This window comes from Parasteatoda tepidariorum, chromosome 9 (assembly GCF_982258835.1).
Source record: "Parasteatoda tepidariorum strain Cologne lab strain chromosome 9, Ptep-v5.0, whole genome shotgun sequence".
Classification (NCBI taxonomy): Eukaryota; Metazoa; Arthropoda; class Arachnida; order Araneae; family Theridiidae; genus Parasteatoda; species Parasteatoda tepidariorum.
The window spans coordinates 12,183,962-12,211,766 of NC_141763.1; the positions used below are offsets into that span (position 1 = coordinate 12,183,962).

The 27,805-nt window shown below is 30.4% G+C and overlaps 1 protein-coding gene across 8 annotated transcripts in view; it reads left to right on the forward strand.

Moving 5' to 3' along the window:
• The window catches only part of LOC107451551 (uncharacterized), a 238,752-nt gene that overhangs the window by 169,958 nt on the left and 40,989 nt on the right, over positions 1–27,805 (forward strand). For 7 of the 8 annotated variants that reach the window (XR_015429033.1, XM_087150875.1, XM_087150876.1 and 4 more), the window contains exons 12-19: positions 2,939–3,061; positions 6,181–6,303; positions 6,386–6,508; positions 8,576–8,698; positions 8,783–8,905; positions 12,628–12,753; positions 15,299–15,424; positions 18,834–18,956. Coding sequence is in view for 7 of the 8 variants with exons in the window: in XM_087150875.1 (XP_087007001.1) it covers positions 2,939–3,061; positions 6,181–6,303; positions 6,386–6,508; positions 8,576–8,698; positions 8,783–8,905; positions 12,628–12,753; positions 15,299–15,424; positions 18,834–18,956 (990 nt within the window). In the remaining variant the exon portion in view is untranslated. The remainder of the gene's footprint in view (positions 1–2,938; positions 3,062–6,180; positions 6,304–6,385; positions 6,509–8,575; positions 8,699–8,782; positions 8,906–12,627; positions 12,754–15,298; positions 15,425–18,833; positions 18,957–27,805) is intronic. The other variant, XM_087150878.1, reaches the window with a different exon arrangement.

Below are 27,805 nucleotides of genomic sequence, written 5' to 3' on the forward strand. Positions count from 1 at the left end.
ACTTTTGAAAGATCCGACGAATTCAATGTTTTAACTTCAATTTTTTATGCTATTCTTAATGAATATTAAATTTTATGAAAAGTTGGAAATTTATCAAGTATTTATGATTTGGTAGGGTTAAAAACTCTTAACTTCTTCCAACTCTTGACCGGCCAAAAGTATCCGGACTCCCAGTAGTATGGATTTAGAGTGTCCGGAGGCACATATTAATATGATGTCGGTCCCCTGCATCGATGACAGCCTGTACACGAAGACTTTTCACCACTTTTTGAATAGGAATTTATTTCCATCACAGCTGAAGTGAATGTTCTTGCAGAGTGAGGATGGCTACGTAATCTGAGCTCTAATTCTTCCCAAAAATGTTCTGTGGGATGTGTCTGTGAAGGCCAGTCTGGATTTTGAACACCCATTACGTCAAACCACGTCTGTGCAAGCATTGATGTCTGAATGGAGACTGCTGGAAGAGAAATGGACCGAAATATTGTCATGGATCTGGGAGTGCAGTATTGTCCACATACATATCCAAGTTCATGTTTCCAACCACAGGAACTAACGGACACAGGTCAAACCATGAGAGCACCCCCCACACCTTTATGCTTCCACCACCATAACAACCAGGTGTTCGAATACTTTTAACAGATAGTGTAGTTACAGAGTAAAATATGTTCCTTTCTGTTGGCATGCTGACATATATGACACATTCATTTAATAATCTCTGTTTTTTACATTTTTTAGTGTGTATTCATGTTTGAGGGTATGGATTTATCATGGCCAAATAAATAATTTAGCTATTATTTATAATGATTTGATTCCCCGTGGCATAATTATGGCAATATTGTCGCAGAACGTTACAGAGTTCTTACAGAAAGTTTTCTTTTCTACAGAAATTTACTCACAAAATTTGATTCATGCATTAAGATAATCACTTTTTTGCTCTCTCAACTTACCCCGATAGTATCGTAAGTCGATATAATGTTTTGATTGTATTTTTGGCAATTATTAATCTTGGCTTTCAAGTATCCCAATATATTTCAAACAAAATGGGAAATTCGAATGGTGTATTTACATTTTAAGACCATGATTCTATCGACTTTTTGGCTATTATTGCTCTTGATTTCTAAATAGATTTTAAATCTGATGTTTTTTGTTCAATATTATTTATTGAAATAACTCAAATCTCGAAACAAAACAAGTAATCCCTTTTTGAGGAGTCCCATTCGCGTGATTTCGTCGTTGATCATTTTTTCGGCAATTACTACTACGGATTTCATAATTTTTAATTATTTTTTTTATTGTGATCATGCGAAGAAGAAATAATTAATGCGTCCCCCCCCAGCATAATGCGAGAATACCAAGCATAATATTAGAATAAAAAATTATTTCATGTTTAATTTTAAAAAAAATTATATATAGTTTTTTTTTGTTAACGGCGCTGTTGTTATTTTGAATTAGTAATATATATGTTTGTTATTAATAAAAGTATCTTACGAAAAGATATGACTGCTAGAGAGTTTCGTCGCAGATAGCTCGAAAAAATTCTGCCTCAGGGATTTGATTAAGGTCTAATTATAATACATAATTCTCATTCTGAAACAGTAGATAGGTAGGTTTTGAAATTTTTAATGTTTAAGAATTGCATAAATTTCATCAAACTTTACCAAATGCTTTTGCAGATTCAAAGTACGCAGAAAATAATCACAAAGGCAAAGGGAGTTCCAGTATAAATGCTAAAGGAACTCAATAAAAATATTAATTGATTACTATTGAGGGATTAAATTATTTTTTGCTTTCTCTTGTACGAAATTTTTTAATAGATCTTAGATACTTTTGTATTGCTAATTTTAAATCTGCTCTTAATTTCTATCTCCAAGCTGCAATATTTCTTTAAAAATGTAATTTTTAGTTTTATTTTCTCTCGAAATGTACCAGTTTTAAAATATTATACTTGATAAGGGGTGTCGTAAATGTTGTGTTAAACTTCAAGGGGAGCACATTATGAGGATTAAAGTTGCATAAGAACCCAGGCCTGGAAATACCGCCACATACACTAATAGAGAACAGGTTATACTAAAGAAGCTCCCTAGCTGAGTACGACAACGACATTTCTGAGCATTAAGTTCCATGCAATTTTAATCATGATTATGTGCCCTAACTCCCTTAGAAGAGTGTCGCAATATTTGCACAACCCCTTATTATATTTAAGTTTTTCAAACTTGTACATTTAAAAAATAGGCTATAAATGTTTTTTTTGCAAAAAATCTGTCTCTTTAGGAGCAGAACTTAAATTAAAATTAGTAATTGCTGTTCCTTTATACAAACAGTTCACAATTACAGGATTATGGATTTGAACATTGCCACCAGTACAAAATTTTGTATGAGAAAAGTAAAGCATTCTCTGTTTACTTTGGAAATCGTTAAAGAGGACAAACCCTTGATTTAAAACTTTTGTATAATGGGCTTTCAGGAGAACTCCAGACACATGTCTCGTGTTGTGGCAGGAACTATAGTTACGAGGAAAGGTGGCTTCAAATTGGGGTGTAAAATGAATAGTTTTGTCTTAATCTTAGCGTAGTGAGTAAACCAATCGACACCTTCTTTCCTCCATTTCACCCCCATTAGAAATGTGCTTTTGCTTGTTACCATAGCAGCAGACAGCCCCAGACTTTCAGTCTGAAGGAGTTCTCCTCAAAGCTGCACTATAACAATATTTTGAGCATTCCATTCCTTTTTTTTTTTTTTTATGTATTTATAGAAATAAACTTTTTTTTCTCTAAATAAATTCCTAATTTTTTTTATAAATATAAGAAGCAATAATTATTGTCCAAAAAGAAGTTATTTATTAAATGGAGACCTTAAATTTTTCAAACACTTATTTTGTACCAATTTAAAGACTTTTTTTTCCTTCTAATTATAGTTTATGCACTTTTTTAAAATTCAGGTATCAATCCTTGCTCCATTGAAAATGGAGGCTGTTCTCACGAATGCCGCTACGAAAAAGGCGTGGTACGTTGTGTTTGCCCAAAAGGACATGCCCTGAATAAAGAGAGAAAGATCTGTCAGAGTGAGTTTATCTTAATTAATAATTAAAAAAGAGTTTTATCAATTTGATATTTGAATGAACGTCCACTGAATCAAATGCATTTCCAAAAAAGTGAAAGTAAAATTTCATGTGAGAAAATCTTTTCATGGATAAATCAGAGCTGATTGTGCTCCGGAAAAAATCTGTATTTCTGGATTTTTCAGCAACGGTGATCCGGAAATTGAAGGTCCAGATGTTTAAAAAAATCATTGACATTAATCAATGCTAATCATTGAAAAAAATCAATTGAAGTTTCCGGAAATCAAATTTTCAAAGAGGGAACTTAAAAACACAGTTTATTTTATTTGTTTGTAAGAGAGAGCCAGATAAGCTTATATTCATGATTAATATTCATTTTTTTTTATCAGTAAATAGTTATTATAACCATAAACTCAAGAAAGAAGGACATATTGGTAAATTTTAATTACTTCTCCAGGTCATCATGTGTAAATGGTATAAATATGTGTAAAATTTTAAATATATTTTAAGTAAACTAAGAAATATTGAGAAAAAGGAAAAAAAACTTGTTTAAATTTCTTTCTAATTTTTCAATTTAAAATTCTTTTTTTTTTTTTAACTCAAGAAATTTTCCGGAATTTTGACTTGGGCTCACAATCACCCCTGATAAATATAAATAAGCAATGGATGGAACTGAGGGCATTTGCTCAGTTTTTTGAAAGCGTTTTTTGAAAGCATTTAAAAGTGCTTTTTTCATTGGGTGTTTTTAAAAAGTGCATTTCTAATATGAGGTATATTTACTTTATCATGTCAATTTTTGCCATGTATTATGCAAAACTTGATTTTCTCATTGTTCTAATCCACGTTTTCACAATTCATTGAACCAGATCTGGCCTACCGTCGGTCCTTAGCATCTGAAATTGCCAATAATTTTACATGTTTGATGAAATACTTGTGAGTCTGCTGAGCTGAGTTCGGTCAGATTATTGCATTCTCATGTGCAACTCTGCTGCATTTTGCAAGATATTCTCATTTCAGATCAGGCTTCATTTTCCACCCTCTGATATCGAATCGAAAAATCTCTTGATCATTTTATGATGACAATTGTAACCAAGAAAAGAGTTCTTTGTCAGAAACTAGTTATTTTATCATGATCATGTAAAGTCTTTGAAAATTATTTTACATTTTATTGATGTATAGAGTGCTTAAAAATATTTTTTGATTGTTTAAAAATCACTTGGAAGGTGCTTATTTCTTGTTGAAAGATTTGGCCACACACCCTAATATATTTGACTCTTTCTGATTTACCTCTTGACCACAATGAGCTGTTGCTTTCCTTTTATTCTAGCATTTTAAACATCTAGTATTCTAAAACATGTGATAAATAAATAAAAAAAGTGAGAAATAAATAAATATGCAATTAAGATGAAGACATATTTTTTCACTAATCGAATGATTAATAATACTAATAATCAATAATAATACAATTAATAATAATTAATACTACTACTACTACTAATAATCATTTTGATGACTGTCAAATTTCGTAGAATACCGAATAGAAAAATTGTCTGACACACATATCAGCATGGGAGTTGAAGGTAAAGAAAGAACTCTCGACATTCGTTAAAAATATTAACATTGACCCTACTAATTAAAGCATTTCCAATTTTTTTTTATTTTTAAATTTGGTTTCTGTTCTGTGTAAAAGATGGAAAAAATAGATTTATTTTTTTTCCTTCAGGATATACAGAAAATAATGAGACATATAAAGTATCAGGGATATATTACTCATTTACTAACTTGAGTGTATGTGGCTGCAAAAAAAAAGAAGAAAAAAAACTGAATTCTCCTGCTAATTATCAGTGAGATTTTGAATCTTTACACAGCTCTGAATGTGTGTTTGCGAGAATCTGACATATTGTTACATGGAGTATATTTTGAATATTATTTAACGTTCTTTATTAAAATCTAAACTTTTAATTTCATACCAAATATTTATGTAACTTTTTTTATTCTTATCATATTGAATGGTAGTGAATGCTGGTCATTAATAAAAATGAATGCAGATGCTTAATCTTTGAAAGAAAAATTCTTCGTCAAATATTTGGCCAAATTAAAGAAAATGATAGAAAACTTAGTCCGATCTTGGTGTCTATAAATAAAATCTAATATTGCCAGAGTCACCAAATCTTATTATATCGGATGACTTGGACTTATTTTTCGACGTGGCTACTGAAACCCTGTTAAATTGGTCATCTTTGCAAGGGTATGAGTTAAATAGGAAGGAATTACATCAACCACAGTGCTGAGGTAAAAATATCATCAGTGGTAGACAGATCATGAATTATAGTCCCCTTGCTGTCAGGCTCTCAGTGTAACACAAATATGGGTTCATTCCATCAAAAAGTCTTCCACCAAGGTTAATTTCTCCCGATACTTTATCCAAGGCAAGAATAGCCTGGTTGGTAGGGTACTGGGCCCATGTCCAAGAGGTCGTGGAGTCCGATCCCTGCCGGATGAAGACTCCCCGTGTAGTAAATGGTGACTGATGCACGTTAAATCTTTCAAGTAACAAAGTCCTCCATGTTCCCATAACAAATCATACCTCTGGGGGTACTAATCTAGGAGTTTCCTTGTCTTCTGGAGAGGTTCAAAATTACAAGGTTACGGAGTTGAACATGAGTAGTCGTTAATCCAAAATTGGGTCAGCTGTTCAATGACTATTATATAAAATAAAATATAAAATGCTTTATTCAGGAGTTCCCTTGTCTTTTGGATGAGTTCAAAATTACAAGGCTACGGTGTTAAACATTTGTAGTGGTATACCCAAAAAAATTGAGGTAGCTGTTCAACAACAGTTATAATGCAATGGATGGATTTTGTAGAGGCGAATGTAAAAGCTAGAAGAAAAATCAGAAGAATTAGCTAAAGATGGATTGTGTGGAGGTAAACATTAAAGGTTAATTGTTTGGAATGATTGGAGAAAGCTTGTTGAGTTTAGCATTCAGATTAAAATCTTTGTTATGGAGAGAAATTCACTGTGTAGAGAGTCTGAAATAGAAATTTTTTTGTCTAAATTTTAATGGAACCCTTTGTGTATAGACAGAGAAATAATTTTTTTCTCAATGAAATTATTTTAGAAATCAATCTTTGCTCCAAATCGAACGGAGGGTGTTCTCACCAGTGCACATTTGATGGAGGTAAAGTCACCTGCATGTGTCCCACTGGATATGAATTGAAGAAAGACAAAAGAACATGCACAAGTACATGCATATATTTCTTTAAATTAATTTCAACAGTTTCTGTGTAACTAATAAATACATAGCGTGATCCTCTTTTTTTCAGACGTGGACCCCTGCCTGGTTAACAATGGGGGTTGTTCTCATACCTGCCTATTCAAAGCTGAGGAGGTCCATTGTCATTGCCCAGATGGTTTTGCCTTAGAGGAGGATGGAAAAAATTGTAAAAGTAAGTTAGTTTAATTACGGATAAACTAACAGGGTTGCCACTCCACAGGGAAATACAGGGAATTTAAAAATCACCTAAAATAACGGGGAATTTTGTTTCTTATTTTCGTCTTTTAAAAAATGGTGACCACTCAAAGGGCATATTTAAAGATGATATTTCAGCTATACTAAACTATTTCATTTACTGTAGCATTATTTGTTTTAAATATGTTCAGCTGTGCCTTTTTTCTCTTAAGTTTCTCTGCTAATTAAATTTAGTATAGTTAGTACAATATAGTTGACACAAAAGCGCAAAGTGTTTCCTCTTATATATTGTGTATAATATCTACAGGGAATTTTTTTCTCCAGATTATTGTGGCAACCCTGACTAGGATGACATCTAAGTGACACAATTTGTCATTTTGCCGCAATAAATATTTACTTACATATTTTATTTTGAAATGCACTGTAGCTTTTTTTAAAATCAATCTTATTTATTTTTTTATTAATTGATTTTAATATCTTCAGTAGTCTTTCATTTATTTTAATGTTTTTTCTTGTTTTCTGTGTATTTTGCATTAAATATGTGTATGCGTTTTTTTTTTTAAGGTTGTGAGATTTTTTGCGTGTCCTCTATGGGTCGTTTCAAATAAAATTTCAATAGGTTAGTCTCTGACAAAACTCTTAGAAAAGCATTTTATTTTAAAAAATGAAAGTATTAATTTAGTATATTAGTACATTAGTGTTATTAGTATTTCCACTGTTTAGAAATGTCATATTATCAAATTTAAAAAACTTATAACTTGGTTTTAAAAAAATTTAGCTGTTCCAATAATTTATGTTAAAATTAATCTTGGTGTCATTTACACTTACTCCAACTTTTCACCATTTATTTAAAAAGTTTAAGAATTGAAAACATGATATAATACAATACATCCATAACAACTAGTTTTAAATTTTTGAAAAATTGGAATAAGTGTAAATATGACAAAAAGTAATTTTCAAATTTTTTTTTAGAACTACCTGATTATTTTTACTAAGTTATATGCTTTTAAAGTGTGCCAATATGACAGTCATATATGGTGGGATTGCTCATATTTACTGAAATTTTAAAAGAAAAGTGTTATAGAAGGTTAGAATTAAAAGAATTTTTGAAAGTATTGTAATTTCAATAATAATAGAATAAAGTAATGATACAGATTAATATGTATTCATTTTACTTTTAAAATGCTTAAAAAAAAGTGAAAACTGTTTATAAAGCTTGTGTATCAAAATTGAGCATTGTTTTGAATTTTATTGCCCTACGGTGACTTATTTGAAGAATAAGAGTGGCATTTCTATTATTGTTAAATCAATTTCTTTTTATAATGAAGGAGATTTTAATAATAGGTCCTCTGGGTTGAAGTTTCTTTCAGAAGAAACTATTTTGTCTAAGAAGCTAGAAGAAATTGTACAATAAGATTAATTTAAATTTAACAAAATAAAATATAACTTAGTATTGGAAGGAAATTTTTTTAAAACAATAACTTTATTTATACTATTTATTTTGATTTTATTCAAAGTTTTAGAATTTATCTAGTTTCAATCATAGTATTTTTTTTTAAAAAAAAGGATTCTTGATATCCTATACTTATTATCTTAAATTAATAAAAACAATTGTAAAATCATGTGTACCTGTAAAAAAAATTCTTATCTTACTTCATATTCTGTTTGAAAAAATTGTAAGTATAGTTAATAAGTGTATGCAGATAAAATTATTCGTATTTTCAGATTTAATTTTGCTAATTTTTTTTCCTTAAGAAAAAGGAATAAAAACATATAGTGCAGTAGAGATAGTCTAGCAAAATTTTGTAAACCAAAAAATTGTCTAGAATGTGGCATTGTTAAATATGTTTTAAAGAGGCATCACATTTCTGGAAAACAGTGCATAATAAACAAAATTAATGATTTTTGTAAGTGGATAGAGGCTTGTTCAGTTTTGATCACTGGTCAATTTTCATACGAGACTATGGGTTTGAGCTTAATCAAATCCGGGGCTTGTTCAGTATTTTACTGTAATTAATTAATCTATTTTATTAAAATTTTCTAGAAATTGATCCTTGCTCCACATCAAATGGGGGATGTTCACATGAGTGCTCATTCTCTGAGGGGGAAATTATCTGCGAGTGCCCGGCTGGACAGGAACTCATGATCGATGGGAAAACATGCAAAAGTAAATAAATTTCTGAGACATCTATCAGCTTTTTGTTTTGTTTCTTAAACAAAATAAGTCTACATGTTTATAGCTTTGTTTCAGAAGTGAATCCCTGTTTGGTTGACAACGGGGGTTGTTCACACCTATGCTTGTTCGAGTCTGATGAGGTCCATTGTGATTGCCCGGTTGGTTTTGCTTTGAATGAAGATGATAAAATCTGCAAAAGTAAGCTTTCGTGAAAGGATAAGTATAAACATAACGATTTAGTTTATACAGGGGTGATTTCTGTTTCATGAAGAAGAAAAAAAAAAAAAACCTGAGGTTTTTAATTTTAAGCACCTTTGCTTTTATAATTTAATTAAAAATGATAGTTTTCATTTTTAGATATTAAGCGATAATTCTCTTGATCTTTTGCATTTGATTTAAAAATAAGCCTTAATTGACAATTTTAAAGGTGTATAAATTAGGCATGTTGAATTTATTATTTTTTGTATTCATATGTATTGTTTGAGTAATATATTTGCAATATTAAAATACATTTTTTTGAGGATTGTATTTTAGAGCTAATAATTAAAATTTTCATTACCATCATATTCATTGTGAGAAAATAAATTCTATATTCAATAACTACTTTTTATATAAAAAGTAGTTAGTACTAAATAAAGATTTATTGAAATGAACTGCATTGTATTTTTACCTTATTTTCATTCCGAAATTAAATTAATGAAATTATGTAATGAATTGAATTAAAAAAAATCCAAATAAACTATCAAAATTTTAAAATATTGATTGAAAAGTGCTAGAAGTAGTAATGCAAGTTTGCTAATTGAAACTTATTAACACAGCAATATATTTTGAATAAATCTTAAAACTATTTCCTAGTTACCAATAAATATTTTGATAGTCAGATATTAAAATGGTTTCTTTTAAATGGATGAAATGAGGATTTCTCTTTAAAAAAAATCATTTGATTTATCATTGAATCAAGTGAGTCATTGAATCATTTGAATGAAGTTAGTTTTTTAAATTAATGTTTGAAGTTATGGAAACACTTTTTTCATTAAAACTTTAATTGGGTTTAATACTGAAGAAATATTAAACCCAATTTTAATTTCAGCAGATTATTTAATTTTCAGATTGGCATTGTTAAGAGAATCTAAAATAATTAAAAATTTAAATTTAAATATATGAAGTGGCTAATGAAAGAGTCATTCACTAATTCTTATTTGTAATATTGTTTTATTTAGTATTTTGTTCCATGATATATCTTCATCAATTCAATATGTTAAATAATAGATTTTGTTACAAATTTATAAAAAGTTTCAGTAGCTGTACTTTGAAAAGTAAGGGTAATATATTACATAATAATAGTCATGCATTTTTGGTTAATATTTCTATGCTTATAATATCTGACAAGGTGCGTAGCATTTTTAAAAAGTGCTTAAAGGTCCTTATTTTTGATTTAAATTTTTTAAAAGCCCTTGAAAATGCTTTTTTTTATTCGGTGTTTGTTAAAAGTGCTTAATTTTCTATCTTTAAGAACGAGATTTTTTCTTTGCTGTATCGATTGTTGTTCTAAATTACGAAAAATGCATGATTTTCACAATTTTCTCTACAATATTTATCAAAAACTAGTTATTTTATCATGATTGTGTTGATTTTTGAAAATGTTTCTAAATTTTATTGATTTTATGTTTGTAAATTAAGAACTTTAAACGACAGAAGAAAAATAATTTTTATTACTGCACAAATCCTAATTATGATTTTTTTTGTTTTTGGAAAGTGCTTAAAAAGATGCTTATTTTTTGTTGAAAAATCTGGCTATGCACCCTGTCTAACTTCTTTCTTAATGATGCCGAATGCATCTGATTTATACTAAAAAAAAGTTGATGTTGCTATAATGATTTTACTATCATTTTTGTCAATATATTAAAAGCCTTATTCATATGTTCAGCTCTGTCTGAATAAATTTTTGAGCCCTATAGCTGTTTTATATATCGAATACCGATTATGTCAGAGATAATTTACAGATGTAAATTAATAATTTGACTTACAGTAAACTTGTAATCCTTTAAAGCCGAAAAGCTGTGAAATCATGTTTGCTTATGATATTTATAATAAATGTGATTTTAAGAGGAAGTCACTGTAACTCCCTTTTGTAGTGTTGCTACAACTCTCTTTCCTTTTATGAGTATCAGTCAGCCTATTTCTGCCCAAACTGTTTGATTGTTTGAGATAGCCTCTCTATGAATAAACTAAGCAGTTTTGGTCTGCCAATTTTTGGGTAAGGAGAAGAAACCTGAAAAGAGGGGCAGGTGAGGAAGAGAGGGCTGAGGTGGAAGGTGATTGGAAAAAGATGTTTTTGATAGAAATTCTGGAGAAAAATATGCATCAACCTTGAAACTATTGCTGCAACAATTGATATCCATAACAACCTGATTTCAACAAATGGTTCTGAGTTAAAAAAAAACAACAACTTCAAGTTAAGTGTCTTTAAATTCAATTGACTCTAGCAGAGCAATTCCTTTTCCTTGAGTGGTAACTCTAAAATCTGTTTGTCACATGTTGATTTAGTTTTGTGTAAATTTTTAATTAGCTTATTTTATTATGCCACATGGTCTGATTTATTTTAATGAGTAAATCTTGATAATTAAGTTGTAATCATCCTTAAAATTGCTTAAGTAAACTTTCTCCCTTGTGATCATTATTCCCAGGGATCGTAAATATCATGATATTTTCGAAAATAACGAAAATATCCGATAATTTGATATATATCCGATATTTTGATATATATTCAAATTTTTGTTTTATATTTAGTATCTTCAATATAAATTAACTTTTTTGTCAGGAATTGTTTTTCAGACATTATATACAAATTTAAAACATAAAATATTTCGTTTTATATAAATTCTAAATTCCTAATGTTAATTGTAATTAATAAATTTGTAATTTTTGTAAAATAAAACATTAGAAAATTTTTTTTTAATAAAAAAGGTTCTCTGAAACAAAATCTTTTGCAATCATCAAAATACAAGACATTTTTATTTTACTTTAACTAAGTTTTAAAACACATTTTTTCTTTATTTCTTGTTAAAGTATTTGAACATAAAAGTATTTGAACATAAAAGTAAATTTTTCTGCCTTTTCAGTCCCTAATCTATTCCGCAACTTGGACTGAATAAATCCAAAGCTAGAGAATATTCTCTCTAACCCAGCTGTGGAAGAAGAGGCAGTTAGTAGTTGTTCAAGAAGATTTGTTATTCTGACTTTTAATGGTTCCTCTAACTTGATAGTTTCCCACCAAACTGTGGGTTCCACATTGAGAAAGTCATCTTCGAAGTTGAAGCCTGGAAAAGGGCTCTTTTTGGCCAAAAAATTCATAGCCATGGGTAAAATATCTTTGCCAACAGAGCGTAGGAAATTAAAAGCTCTTTGCGTTTGCTCATCATTTAGTTTTTTTTCTCCACAATATCTGTGGTCCAGCATATTAGCAGCTAAATGAGCAGGGGTTAAAGCCATTACTTCTCTTTCTGAGAACTTTTTCATCACGTCTTTTTTTCCACATGCTATTTTAGAAATAGCATGATATTTTAGAAATTTTGCTGAAAATATCATGATATTTATTTCAAAATAAATATCGGATATATATCATGATATATATCCTTTGATATATATCAACGAACCCTGATTATTCCTAGACATATTTTTATCTTACCTTATTTGTATGTGTTGGTGAATTTGGGATAGGCCATAGTTGTTAAAAGCTTTAGTTCTAAATTTGTCAATTATCCCACTATACTTTACCCAGATTGTCACCACATGTACTTTTTTTCCCCCTTTGCCTCAGCTGAAAAAAATATTCTTTATTTTAAAAGTTTTGTTACATATACCAGCAATATTAACACATTAGTTGATGAAATACTTATGATTTATTTCACTTCTATAAGGAGTCAACCCCTGTCACATTGATAATGGAGGATGTCACCAAGAGTGTCATTTAAATGATAATGATGACGCTTATTGTTCTTGTCGCCATGGTTTCACTCTTCAGGAAGATGGAAAATCTTGCGAATGTGAGTCATGATATTATTCCTATTCTAAGTGATTATTAGTAGGGCTGCAGGTCTGTCACGGCGCGAATTTTCGCCACGAATTCCGCGAAATTATCCTCTTTTTTTCTTAAAATTCGCAAATTTCTCAATATGTTTCGATTTGCGCAAAAATTGCTTAAAATTTGAATTTTTTTTTTCATTTTTAATTAAATTTTTTTATTTAACAGAATTTTTTACTTTTCTAAAGCCTTAAATTGAACATGTAAAACTGATTAGATATTTAGGGGAGTGAATCAATAGCAAAATGACAGGAAAATAGTTCAGAGATAAGAGATATTCACAATATTGTCAGGTAAGGTGGTCTTTCTACACTTAGGGAGGGTAAGAGACTGGTAGGATTACCTTCCTGAAGTCAGTAAGAGTACAAAGGAAACTGGAATCACTAAAGAAGGAAAATGATGTAAATCAAATCTTTGACAGAAAAGTGGTAACCCAGGCTATTGCACTGGGCAATGAAATTTCTACTGCCTTTCTATATATCCAGGCAATATTTCCTGGGCGGCTTCTTGTGATTTCGTAAATAGCGATAGGTTTCTTAAATGAGAGGGACATAAGGCTTTAGTAACTAGTAGTTTGAATGTAGAATGTCTGAGTTTTCACAGCAATTACTTCTTACAAAGCAATGGTAAAGGAATTGCTCGTTGATGAAAGAAAATGGATCGAGTTTTGGAAATCAAAGACCGAACGGTATCCATAATTCGATGTTTATCGGTGCCTACAAACATCGTGGACGCAGACAGATCGTTTTCTAAATATAAAAATGTATTAAGTGATGAAAGACGAAGCATAAATGAGAATAATGTGACAATGTACAATACTTTGTAGCAAAATTCTGTTCACTTAAATAAAAATATTAATATGGCTTGAAATTAAAAAACAATACTTTTGTGTATTTTTTAAGCTTTTTTTTATTATTTGCGCAATTTCTGTCTTTTGCATAATATATATAGTGAATTTTCTTATGTTTAGTATCTGCGTAAATTTCAAATTTTCCTGCAATTTCGGGTCTTTTTTTCCCGCGACAAACTTGCAGCCCTAATTATTAGGTACGAGCTTATCAACCTGCTGTTCTAATTTGAGGACTAATGTATGTATAACTACCTAAAGTTGCTCACCATGGTAATAATGAATATTATAATATATTTATTACCATCACCGAGCAATCGACCCAATTTATGGCTTATGGCTACTAATATTTGACTCCGTAGCCTAGTAATTCTGAACTTAAACCAGAATACAGGGGAACTCCTGTCAAGTATTAGGAGAAATTTGCTTCGTGGAGGACTTTTTGATGGAACTAACCAACATTTGCGTTACATATGAGGGAAAACCATCCGAACCTCCTACATTGAGCCTGGGGCGGCAAGGGGGCTCTAACTCATGATCTGTCTACTACTGAGGATATTTTACGCGGTCGGTGCGGAATTTGAATTGACCAGTTGTCTCAGGGATCGAACCCGGTTCATCTCATTAGGAGGCAAGCGCTCTATCTCCTGAGCCACCACGGCTGGAATATTATAATAATGAATATTATAATAATAGATAAGCATATTATGAAAAGGTAATCCAAATTTCTATCGGCGATTAAACAATTTAAATTTTAAAAGCATTTGCAAAACTAAATACAGGATGTCCCATAAATGTTGCGACAAGCTTAGAGGGGAGTTAGGTCATATCATAAAAATCAAAAATTGCATGGTATCCCATGACTGGAAATGTCATGGTACTCTACTTAGGGCACTTTATTATTATGAACCGTTTCTTTTATGTTCCTTGGTACTTTTGTTTATCTAAGTTATCTTAGTTTCATGTTTTTTAATAATTCATCGTCGAAAATTGCTTCCAAATCGATTATTAACCGTTGACAATAACCAATAAGACAGCTGTTGCTGAGTCTATTTGAATGTAGTTTTTGGCAATAATTATTAGAAAATGTTAAAGTAGTGTGAAATTTAGATATCTTAGATAAATAAAAGTACCTGTTCAAAGGCGCATAAAGATACAGTTCGTAATAAAGTGGACCCCAGTGGCGAACAATGACATTCTAGTTTCCTTGCTATCATCATAAGAGGTTTTCGTGGTTTTCCACTTTATGTAATGCAAACTTGAGTTAGCTCTATCAAAAAGTCCTGAACAAAGGCAAATTTCTCCCAATACTTGATCCAAGAGTTCCCTTTTCTTCTGGATTGGGTTCAAAAGTACAAGGGTTTTGGAGATGAGCATTAGTAGTCGTAAACACGCAATTGATTGACTGTTCAAGGACAGCTTTGAAATAAAAGAAAAGAAAATCCTTATGTGCCCTACCTCCCCTAGAAATCTGTCATTTTTGACATCCGTTATATAAGCAATAATATTAATAAAATACATAGGATAAAATAAAAAAATGTGTCTATCAACTTCAACCTTTTTTTTCTTGATTTTAACTCGTTAGAGGTTAAATTTCCTTATTAAAGTCTTGCGATATAAAGAATATGATACATCAACTAGATTTCATTTTTTCCTCCAGGGATTAACCCTTGCTCAGTGAAGAATGGGGGTTGTCAGCATCTGTGTTCGCCAAGAGATGAAACGGATGTGCTCTGTTCTTGTTTTGAAGGATTCTCTTTAAACAAAGACCTCGTGTCGTGTGATAGTAAGTACTACAGGAAACACTTTTATCTTCATCTGTTTTGGCTACAGTTCCTATTTTTCCTTTTTTGTTGGTTTCAGATAAACACTTATAAAACTGGTTACATTTTAGAATTCAGATTATTTTATGAATCTTTGATGTAGAAGTTTTAGCATCTGATGCAAACTTTTATGAATAAAGGGAATATCATAATGACAAGAGCTGCGCTTCAACTATTGATGGTAATTCTGTACTATTTCAATTTTTTTCTTCTTTTTGGTGACAACTTTTTCATTTCCAACATCGATCCTGATCAAAAAAGTCTCTTAAGCAGTATAAGACCTTTAAAATGCAAACCTTCAAACGTAGGACTTCACGTTACATAGAAATTTATGCTATATCATTTCACTTATCATTTAACAAAGCTACTAAGCATAGCAATATGTCTGGAAGAGATCAATATAAAATCATTTATATATATTTAAAATCATTTTTAAATATAAATAAAATAGTTTAAAGCACAAAACTATGCATTTAAGTATTTAATATTTACAGAAGAAAATTTAAAAATAACTACCAGCGAATTTATCAGTTTCTGTTTGCTTTGTAGAATGTAAAGTTAGTGCTGTTTATTAAGAATACAGTTTATATATATATTAGTTGAAGTGCAAGTAATAACAAAGTTTTAGAAACGTTTGTTAAATGGCATAGAAGGCGGATTTAACTTCTTGACAACTGTTCACTATTTGGCAAAAAATCACTACATTGTTGCCAAATTCATGGATTATTACCAATAACATATCCATGTCAGTGATTAAATGAGTAATCAAATAAAAAAGAAAGTATGCACATTTATTATTTTTATTTAAATTGTGTTACTCTTGCAGAGCACCAAGTTATTTTATTTTTGTTAAAGTTAGAATCTATAAAACATGCATTTGTTTGTAGTTTTGATTTAAATTTTTTTTATATGCATTACTATATATTGAAAGTGGCTGGGTGACGCAGTTAGTTTGTCGTCGGCCTTCTGAGCCCAAGTCTGCTAGTTCGGTCCCCAGCCCAGACATCGGATTTTTGGGATGCAGAAAATCCTCAGCGGCCATGTCGTATTATTTTGCGGCATGTTAAAGATCCTTGGAGTGCCTTATTGGCTCTTTGCATTTCCGGCAAAATTAAATTCCTAGTGCACTTTAGCATCCAAATAGAGTCTCGGCGCTGCCATCTAGTGTGGCAGAAACTAGACATCCAAATTAACATGGCCAACGGTATCTCACCCATTGTGCTGGTCCTGAAAGAGTGGATACCACTTCTGGAGAACGCACTAGGTCTGCTCATCAGGAAGACTGATTGTGCAGCTCATAGGAAATATAAAAAAAACTTTATATCAAAAACTTTTCAAAATTATTCAAAAATTTTTCATTCTAATTGTACTTAATTTCAGTTTAGAAATTTTGACCCATATTTTTTATTTGCAGTTTATGAACACTTTTTCTACCATCCTGCATCTGTGGTTATGTCATAGGAATGCATTTGTTTATTAAAATAGGAATTTGTTTATAAATAGACTTTATTTATTTTTTATTTTTTTGGAGGGGAGGGAGCTTTTTGTCTGAAATACGTACTTAGAATGGCATCTGTCTGTTACAAAAGTAATAGACATATGCCTTTCAAATAATATGTTGATATTGGATCATTTATCATTTTTCCAGAAGTAACATACTTACAAAGTATAAAAAACACATAAATTACAAAAGTAATTGATAGATACCTTTCAAATAATAAGCAATCCATTTTCATAGATTGATCTGATCCATTATGGATTCTAGTGTATTATCAATATGGACCACAGGTGTTGAAAATGTTTATTGAACCAATCATTTTGTTGAAATGTTATTATATGAATTGTTTAAAAATATTATTTATAAAAAGTATTTGTCCTTTTAACAAATGTTGTAAGATACTAAATGTTGTAAGAAATGGAATTAAATGTTTTAAAAAATTTAAATAAGATTTTTTTGATATTTTTGCATTTACTTATCAAAGAAGCACTGATACGATATATTAAAAATTCTAAATATTTTTTCATGATAATATTTAACTAAAATGGTTAAACAAATATTCCAAATTAATAACTTAATAAATTAAATCGTAGCGCTTTTAATTTAAGCTCAACATTCTCATGAATTTGTAATGAAAAAGACTTAATTATTTTGTCAGTTTATCAAATGAAGAATAAATTTAGAACAGGAAAACAATTATTCTAAATGACTATTGGCAGAACAAATCTTTGTTCATTATTGTGTGTACAACAACACCTTTAATTAATTAAAAAAATACTTGTATTTAAATAAATATGAAACTAAATCAGTATAATTAAAATATGTTTATTAAAAAGCAAATTATTTTGTATACGGCTAATGAAAAGTTATAATTTAAAAGAGTTATGCCACTTTTATTCGCATTTATTTTGTTTATTTCTTTGTCTATTTTGAACATCAAATAATAATTTACATACATTCCTTTTTCAATAACTTTTAACTTCAATAGCAATCAAATCAAGCTTTTAAAAAGTTCATAATTTTAAGAACATAAACAGAGTTGATTGTGCTCTAAAAAAATCCGGATTTTTCGCTAACTGCGATCCGGAAATTTCTGGATGTCCAAGGTCTAGAAATTTCAAGAAATCATCAATCACATATATGTATAAAAATTCTTGTATATTTTTTTAAAAAATATTAGAACTAGAATTTATACTTGGCATCTCTTTCATTTGTAAATATTTTTTCTTTTAAAATAATAAATGTGATTAGAGATAAACGTAAATTTATGCGTAAATATTAATTTAAATTGGGCTGCATATAATTTATTTAGAATTCAATGTTGTAAAAATATCAATGATTCAAATTTATAAAGACATAAATTTTTTGAAATGCGTCAATAATGACTTTACTTAAGAAATTTTCGGGATTTTTGAGTTGGGCTCACAAACACCCGTGTATAAAATACTTTCCACTCAAATTAATACAGTACAGAACCTCTTATCCGGAAATCAGAATACCGGAAATCCGGAATGAAATTCAATGCATTTTCCTGCCATTTAAAAAAAAAATTTTTTTTTCCTTGAAATAATCAGTAGTTCCCTATACTGTCAAAAGAAGTAAGAGTTTTTTAAAATTATTCTAATTATATATATATTTTTAGTTGAGTTTGACAATTAAAAAAGAAAACAGCTTTTTGTAGCAATTCAGAAAACTGGAAAAATCAGTTATCTAGAATAAATAGCGATGGTCCCTTTCTTTCCGGATAATTGATTCTCTACTGTAATTTGAAAAAATTCAAATAACTTTAAAAGAAAGAATTAAAAACAAAGCAAAACATTGTCTTAAATCATGATTAAAATGAAGGCCTCTTACACAAATTATTTTATCAACAGGAATCAACCCGTGCCTCACGGACAATGGTGGATGTCAACATATATGCATGTTTGAGAATAACCATGCAATCTGTAGATGTGAGAAAGGTCACATTCTTAAAGAGGATGGAAAACAGTGCGAGAGTGAGTAAACATCCATCGCCTTAACTTTTAAAATGAGAAAGTAAAGAAGATAATCGTGTCACAAAGCAATACCTTCCAAGTTTCTGTTAGATTGACGATTTCGGTGAGAACGTCCCCATCTCTGAAAGGATAGACTTCATAATCATCGTCTGTACGCTGAAAAAGGAAAGAACATTTAGAGTGGGCAATTTTACTTTTTAATTTAAACGCAAGCAATTCGGAAACCAACTGAAAGTAGTCTGACTATTTACAGGAGCCGCGATGGCTCAGGGGATAGAGCGTTCGCCTTCCATTGCAGCAAACCGGTGCGAATCCCAGTCAATACGAATTCTGCATCCGGCTTGCACCGACCACCATATATGGCAGTACTTTTACTTTCGTTACTTGTACCGCTGGTACAAGTAAAACGTACGTACTTTTACTTGTACTTCGTTACTTTTTTAATTTAGTACTTTTACTTGTACTTTTGTTACTTTTTTAGGGAAAAAGTACAAGTATTTGTAACGGAAATATCGAATGAAATCGTTACTTTTTTCTAAAACTCGGTAAGCTTTCTAAAAAAACAAAAAATTAAATTTAAAAAAAATGCTTATGTTTTTTTGATTTATAAAATTAATGTGCAATATATATGCATTCACAGCTAACTTCGTGTTTAAATACCTTCTGTTTCAACTTATACTGCACATTAAATTATTTTTTACTAGCTCAAAGATCACAAAGCTATCTGAAACCCCGTGTTTGCTTTGTTTATGTTTGTGCTTTTAAAACGCGTTTCTAAAGAGTAAAACAATTTTAAATCAATGGTAATTTGAATAAATAAAAATAATAAATTAAAATTAATTGATAAAATTTCTTTTTCGTGCAAATTCATGAAAAGTTTGATATTAAAATTATGTTTGATTTTAAAATTATATTATACGATTATATTATAAAATTATATTATAATATTCTTCCGAATTTAAAAATAAATTAATATCCATAACTTTCAAAATTAAAAATAATTAAATAAATAACAACAATTTTGCAAAAACATTAAAGAACTTAAGAATATTATTCAATAAAATTTTAGGTTACTTTGAATCGATTACCTAGAAATGTACTTTTAAATCGTTACTTTTTTTGTTTAGTACTTGTACTTTTACTTGTACTTTTTACTCGTTACTTTTTAAAATAAGAACTTTTTACTCGTTACTTTTTTTAAAAATACTTGTACTTTTACTCGTTACTTTTCAAAAGTAACTTTGCCATATATGCCGACCACAGTGCTGACGTGAAATATCGTCAGTGGTAGACGAATCATGTGTTAGAGTCCTCTTGCCATGAGGCCAACCGTGGGAGGTTCTCGTGGTCTTTCTCTCCATGTAACGCTAATGTGAAATAGTTCCATGAAAAATTCCTCCATGAAGGCAAATTTCTCGCAATACTCTATCCAGGAGTTCCTTTGTCTTCTGGATTGGGTTCAAAATGACAAGGCTACGGAGTTGAGCATTAGTAGTCGTAAACCCATAAAATTGGGTCGGCTGTTCAATGACGGTTATAGAATAAAAAAATTATAAAAATACTATTTACAGAGGTTTGCATAGTATCTTGATATGGTTGTCTCTGACTGCAGATTTTAAACTGCAGAACAAGGCAATGTTTCTTTTTTTTTTTTTGCAAATGATTGCAAATTTTGCAACACATTTTATCCTTGTACATAACCTTGTACATTTAACCGCTTCCCTGATTATCCCGAGTAAACTCGGGTATGCATATATTGCAAATATTTACTTTCCCGAGTAAACTCGGGTTTGCAAATATTTACTTTCCCGAGTAAACTCGGGTATGCATATATTGCAAATATTTACTTTCCCGAGTAAACTCGGGTTTGCAAATATTTACTTTCCCGAGTAAACTCGGGTATGCATATATTGCAAATATTTACTTTCCCGAGTAAACTCGGGTTTGCAAATATTTACTTTCCCGAGTAAACTCGGGTATGCATATATTGCAAATATTTACTTTCCCGAGTAAACTCGGGTTTGCAAATATTTACTTTCCCGAGTAAACTCGGGTATGCATATATTGCAAATATTTACTTTCCCGAGTAAACTCGGGTTTGCAAATATTTACTTTCCCGAGTAAACTCGGGTATGCATATATTGCAAATATTTACTTTCCCGAGTAAACTCGGGTTTGCAAATATTTACTTTCCCGAGTAAACTCGGGTATGCATATATTGCAAATATTTACTTTCCCGAGTAAACTCGGGTTTGCAAATATTTACTTTCCCGAGTAAACTCGGGTATGCATATATTGCAAATATTTACTTTCCCGAGTAAACTCGGGTTTGCAAATATTTACTTTCCCGAGTAAACTCGGGTATGCATATATTGCAAATATTTACTTTCCCGAGTAAACTCGGGTTTGCAAATATTTACTTTCCCGAGTAAACTCGGGTATGCATATATTGCAAATATTTACTTTCCCGAGTAAACTCGGGTATGCATATATTGCAAATATTTATCATCCCAAAAAAACTCAGGCTTAGCAGAATGTGTCAATATATTTTATTTTACCATGTATTTCGCTTGGTCAGAAGCAAAAACACATTATCTGCTGTGATTGGAAGTTTGCCAAGTTTTATTTGAGAGTTTTGATGTTGGACTGCACACGTGCGATTGTACATACGATGGTTGCTGAATTTACACAGCAATAAGAGTAATAAAAGAAAATGGTGTATTCCTTCACTGACGTTTGAAGACTATCACTTTGTGTTGTCCCTTGTTTTAGAACTATCATACGAGGACTAATATTTAACTTTTCTCATTTGCCCTCGATAAATCGGGATAGTAAGCTGATGGTAAATCAAATGTTTCTTACACATAAAAAAAAATTGAAATTTCAACTTGAAACTTCGCCTCACAAAAAACTGTTTCTATCTCGAAAATGTTGCTAAATAGAAAAAATGATTAAATTTGTTGAGTATTTTCAATTTAATATGAATAGACACCACGCAGAGAAGTTAAGTTTTAACTTATTAGACGGTTGTAATGGATAGTTGAGGATCCACTAGAGTCATTACAGTTTGCCCATTTGTCCATATTTAAGATCATCCGCTATTCCGTCGTGGGCGCAGGAGGGTTTTCAGTCGAATGAGATTATTACTAATCTTCCCTCATACTATTAGGTTATTGTGGTGGCCATTAAAGCTTTGGCATTGGGTGTAAAAATGGGGTGTCTAGGTATAATAGAGTAACTCATTTTTATTCAAGTCACTCTATATGCCAACTGCACCATCTGATAAAGAAAATGTTTCTGTCTTTAAATCAGTACAAGATCAAAAGAAGAAGTAATTATAAAATATTATCAATTTGGTACAAATAGACACCTTGTTGTCATTACTGTTATGAATGGAACACTTAAATATGATTTTTTCCCTTAATTTCCAACCGTGTCGCATGACGAAAGGATCCTGACAGGGGCGGATCCAGAAAATTTTCCTGGGCAGGGTCATAGACTCAGATTCCCCCCACCCTCCCCACAATAAATTTTTTTATAAAAGAAAAATTTCGAATATTTTTTTGAAAAAAAAACTGTTTTTTTTATGCTAGTCTTCTCATTTATTTTTTTCATAATGAACAATAGAACAATACATAAATAATTCAAGTATTCAACTTCTTTAAATAATAAATGTAATGCGTTTTTTAGAAAATTTGGCAAATCTGTCAATGATTTTTTCAACATCCAAATCAATTTCTCAATGAATGTTTAATAATGCAAGTTCATTTAATCGTTCTTGATTTTGAGTTGCTCTGAGCCTAGTTTTGAGACGTCGAAGAGTTGAAAATAAACGTTCTGCTGTTGCTGCACTAACTGGCAGAGTTATTAAAATTCTCAACAACATATTGATTGATGGGTACAAGTCGATGTCACAGGCATTAATAATCTTGGAAAGATCGTTGGACAAATTCCTGCTTACAAGTCTTGAAACAGTGAAGAACATAATTAGATGAAGATGGAAAAAAAATCGATTTTTCTGACCTGCCTAGATGTATTTGCCCACTTAAGTAATTTTTGAAATATTTTATTTCTTTTGTAAACTATTGAAAAATTATTGTTATTATTATATTTTTTTTCAATTTTAGGGGGGGGGTGTCATGACCCCTATGACCCCCCCCCCCCCCCACTGAATCCTGGGATAAAAGTTAACGTAGTATAATGAAATATTTCAATTTTTGTTTTTTCAAGTTCTTTTAAGCTTCCTCCATTGAAAATATATTTTTTTTAAATGGTGGACAGTGGTCTATTTTCCAATGACCTCAGAAATGACAGAATTGCTACTCTCTTATTGTTACCCAGTAACCATAACCTGTGGCTGAGCTAACGGCGATGGAGTAGCGTCGCCCACGTCACACAACCACAAACCAGTTTATAGGGTTACTTTCGAGTTACTTTCACACAATCACACAGAAGAAAGAACATAGAACACACAGAGAAAGAGAGAGAGAGAGTTACACCCATGCCAACAGTGGGATTCGAACCCACAACCACTGGCCCCGTAGTCCAGTACAGTAACCACTACTGAAGTGATCGGCTTTAAAAATCGTTGTTTATTATATTCTTGAGATTATTAGTTGATGGAGAAAAAGCATGTTATGAAACTTGTATTGATGCATTATAATTTGGCTGTCTTATAGGTCTCGCCTAAAAGTTTCTCCCCTACCTGAATGATTGATGGAGTGGGCGGAGGGGTTCTATTGAAAAACTGCACCTGTTCCCGTTGATCATTACTCGCCAAATCTTTATGATGCCAACGACGATAAAGGGTCTCAAATGGAAAACTGATTTACCTCGATTTTGAGAGCCATAGTTGATTAATTCTTCCTTTAGTGGGAGAGTGAAACTTGTTGAATTTTTCGGATGCGCAAGGGATTTTTAGGGATTTGAGTTTAAACATTACACGACATTTCCGAGTGTTTTTTTATGGGTGCCGTTCAAATGACAAGGGGGGGGGGAAACTCCGATGCTAACTTTTTGAAGATTATCTATACATATCGTGTGTCTTCGTACATTTTTTATACTTAAATTTAAAGGACATACTGCATTGCATTATCCGATTGAAAATGCTGGGAATAATCAAACTGTAGCATTTGCTTTTTTATTTATTTTCTTTTAAAACCTCAAAACGATAGTATAAAAAAAATCGGTAAACCACAATGATAGTTATTTATGGAATTCAAGTGAAGATGCTACCGTTCATAAAAGGTGCTTTATGAATAGTAACATGATATTACCATAAAAGATGCTTTATGATTAAAATTTTCTTTCTATGTTATATTCAAAAAACTCATAAACATTAAAAGACTCGATTAAAAAATTTTTTTTACAAAATAATAAAGCAAAAGATTTTAAAAAAAAAGATATTTGAGGCACTTCAGTTTTATAAAGCAATGCTTTCAATTTTTTTCTTCTTTTTTTTTTAAAGAATGCTTTCGTTGCTGTTGATTCATTTGTCGTCGTCGTAAAATGTAGGCGAAAAATTACAAAGGTAGCATATTAACAGAGAAGCCAACTGCTCCGGACAAGTCAAAATAATTTAAAAAACGGTAAATAACTACAAATTAAATTTTGCAAACATTTAACTATTTTTGCTTGCTTTTTAAATGATATAGCATGACATAAGTACTATAAAATGGTGATTTACATAAGCCTACGAATTATTTAGAAATAGTGGTGGATTAAAATATACTAAATCGAATTTATTAAATCCAAAATCTCAATTGATTAACTACCACTTTAAAATATTTATTTGCTGTCCGGAGCAAGTTGGCATATCTGTATTAATAATCTTTTGACGTAGATTGGAGACTGGTGTCCGTCTTAAAAAAAAAAAAATTCTGATGCTCTAATTATAAGCAAATATATATTTAGGCATTTTTTAATTATAAAAAACACTCGAATAGTTACTAAAAATTAGTTTAGATTATCAGGAAATAACTTGTGCATTTTTTTTAAAAGCGTTATTCGAAAGTTTTTTTTATTTTTTCTGGATCAGTCTGCGTAGGGACCGAGGGTGTGCGGTATTGGTCCTCGTTAAACTGTGCTACCGTAAAGTGCTCGACTTCGCGCGCAGGTCGTCGGGCTACCGAAGCGGGGGTGCCATCCCTTCCGCAGAGGATCAAAATTGTGATGGCATGTCTTCGGATCATCCTCCGGGATGTTTCCCAGACTGTCGCCAATAGCCCATTGTGCAGCTCTAGTGCGACGTAAATTAACAACAACAACAATAACAACAACAACTAAATTTAAATCTAAATATGTGCACATTTGAAGATTGTTTGGAAGTGTCATGTTTAGAAAATTTTAATTTTATCGCAGGAAAAACAACGGTGTTTCATGTTGTATTTCGTAATCATAAATTATTAAAATGCTAAATATAATATTTTCACTTATTTTGACTTCAATTATTCTAAAATAATGAGAAAATATAAAAATTCCAGTAAAAAAAATTAACGATTTAAAATATTGTAGAGTAAAATAAGTGAAAGAGTAAAAGAGTGAATCAGTACAGGAATAAAAAGTATTAAAAATTAACAAAACAAAAAATCCTTTATGAGCACCTGTTATATTGGGTATGGGTTGATAAGGAGTTGAATTTCCAGTTTTGTTTGTAAAAGAGGGGAGAGATAACACCACTATCTTTATCACTTTTTAAGGTTGGCACCAAGATTTACATGCAAACAAAATGGCTCAGTTTGAGTATGTCGAATTAATTCGAGGTGGTAAATTAGTTTTATTTAATGAATATTTATGTAGAATAAGGATGAAACACAGAACGAAAATCTATTATAAGTGTATTTCAGATGATTGCAAAGCTTCCTTAATTCTAGAAAATAATCATATAATACGTCATAAAGCTCAGCATACCCATGCGCCTGACAAGGCGCATGGGTATGCTGTTATGCTGAGCTTTACAACTGTACTGGTTTATCAAAAGTTGTATAGCATGTAATTATTTAAAAAAAAAGCCTATTTCAAACAATGTCAACATCTTTGTTTTTTCATTTGTTATTACATTTTGCTAATGCTCTTTTGTATCGCCATTTTGTTTTCTTTGCTCGTCCAGATACTTTATCCTCTTTTAATAGTTCTGATTGTTCCACGCAGTTAAACTTTGTCTGCAGTAATTACTTCCTTATAAATACCAGTTTTTTTGGATTCATTAAATTAAAAAATTCTCTCAGATGTTCTGAATACCCGCCCATGAATATTCCCCGATGGGCCATTATTTTTTTAATCGTTTAATAAAAGTCGTCAAGTCAAATTTACCAAATATTCTAAACTTAAAGGGGGAAAAATATTGATCCTATGTGAAATGGAAATAATAGTAGTTTACATATTCTTCAGATTATTGATTATACAAGTCAATCAATTAAAAATTCGAAAATTGAAACAAATTACAGTTTGTGCATACATTCAAGACTATTTTTAATGCTTACGAACCTTTACGAATATTTTGTGCATTAGAATAATCTCTAAATATCTCTCAATAGATAAAAATTAAAATTAAAAAAATAATCAGAAATTATTAATTTTTGAGGTCTTTTAAACCCTTAAGATGGACACTTTGTCAGTGATCATTTGATTATAGTCTATCAAAATTAATTTAATGTGACTTGAAAATATTCTTAGAGATAAGAATGATTTACTGTGGATTATTGATAAACGCTCTACTTCCACATGTTTGTGCGAGTAATTATTCAACAGAGAATACAACTATTGAGTAACAATAATACATACTGCCCTACAATGATGGGCGAGACACTTTTAGACTTTGAAATTTTTATTAATTTCTCAAGAAATAAATACTAAGATTATTTTATAACTTTAGAAATACTTAGGTCATTCGTAGGGTTTAATTTAGCAATAAAAATTTAGTCGTCCAAGGGCCACATTTAATTGTCATTAAATTTAATATGGTAGACAAATTTAAAAAAAATTGAACTTTACAATTGTATATTTTTTTTTAGTACACATGAAAATTTAACAAAATAATATTAATAGAATTAGTAGTATAATATCAATAGAATTATCACTCAAGTAACACAAACTCAGTTCTTAAAGACCTTTCACAAAAAAATTAGTTCTGAAATTAAGGGTTTCCTTGTCTTCTGAGTTGGCTTCCATGATTAAATAGCAATCACATGGTATATCTTTTCCCTAATCTACATGATGATTAATTTGGAGTGGAGACGTGATTTTCATTACTATTTAAAGAATGCATTAAATTCTTAATCACCTGTTTAATATATAATAAATATATAAAAATGTTAAATGGATGAAAATGTTAAATATATAAAAACATTTCTAAAATTATTCTGCGCATGCATAGTCTGAAAAAACTACTTTAAAACCCCATATCTTGAGAAATTTTTAACAATTTTTTATATAAACTTAAAAATAGCAATTTCAATAGTAATTGAAAATGGTTTTCGAAAATTTCGTTGATTATCTGCGGAGTTATAGCCCAAAAAGTTACAAGAAAGAAAAAAATTACTATTTTATTAAAATTTTAAGTATGGAGGGGTTTGCAAATAACAACCAAAGTTATCAATGCAAATTAAAATCTTTTATTTCATCTATCCATCATCAATATTTTTTTAATGTTTCATTCAAATTAATTGCTTTATTTTTTGGCATAGGGTGTTCAAAAATACTTGTTTTCGTTTGTAATTCATTGCTGTTCTTTGAAAGCTTTGAAACATTTTTTTTAAGTATGAGAAATTTCATGACCTAAACACGACTAAAGTATTTCTTGAGAAATAATTCTAATTGGATTTAAACTACTTTCTTTTAATTCTGCTATT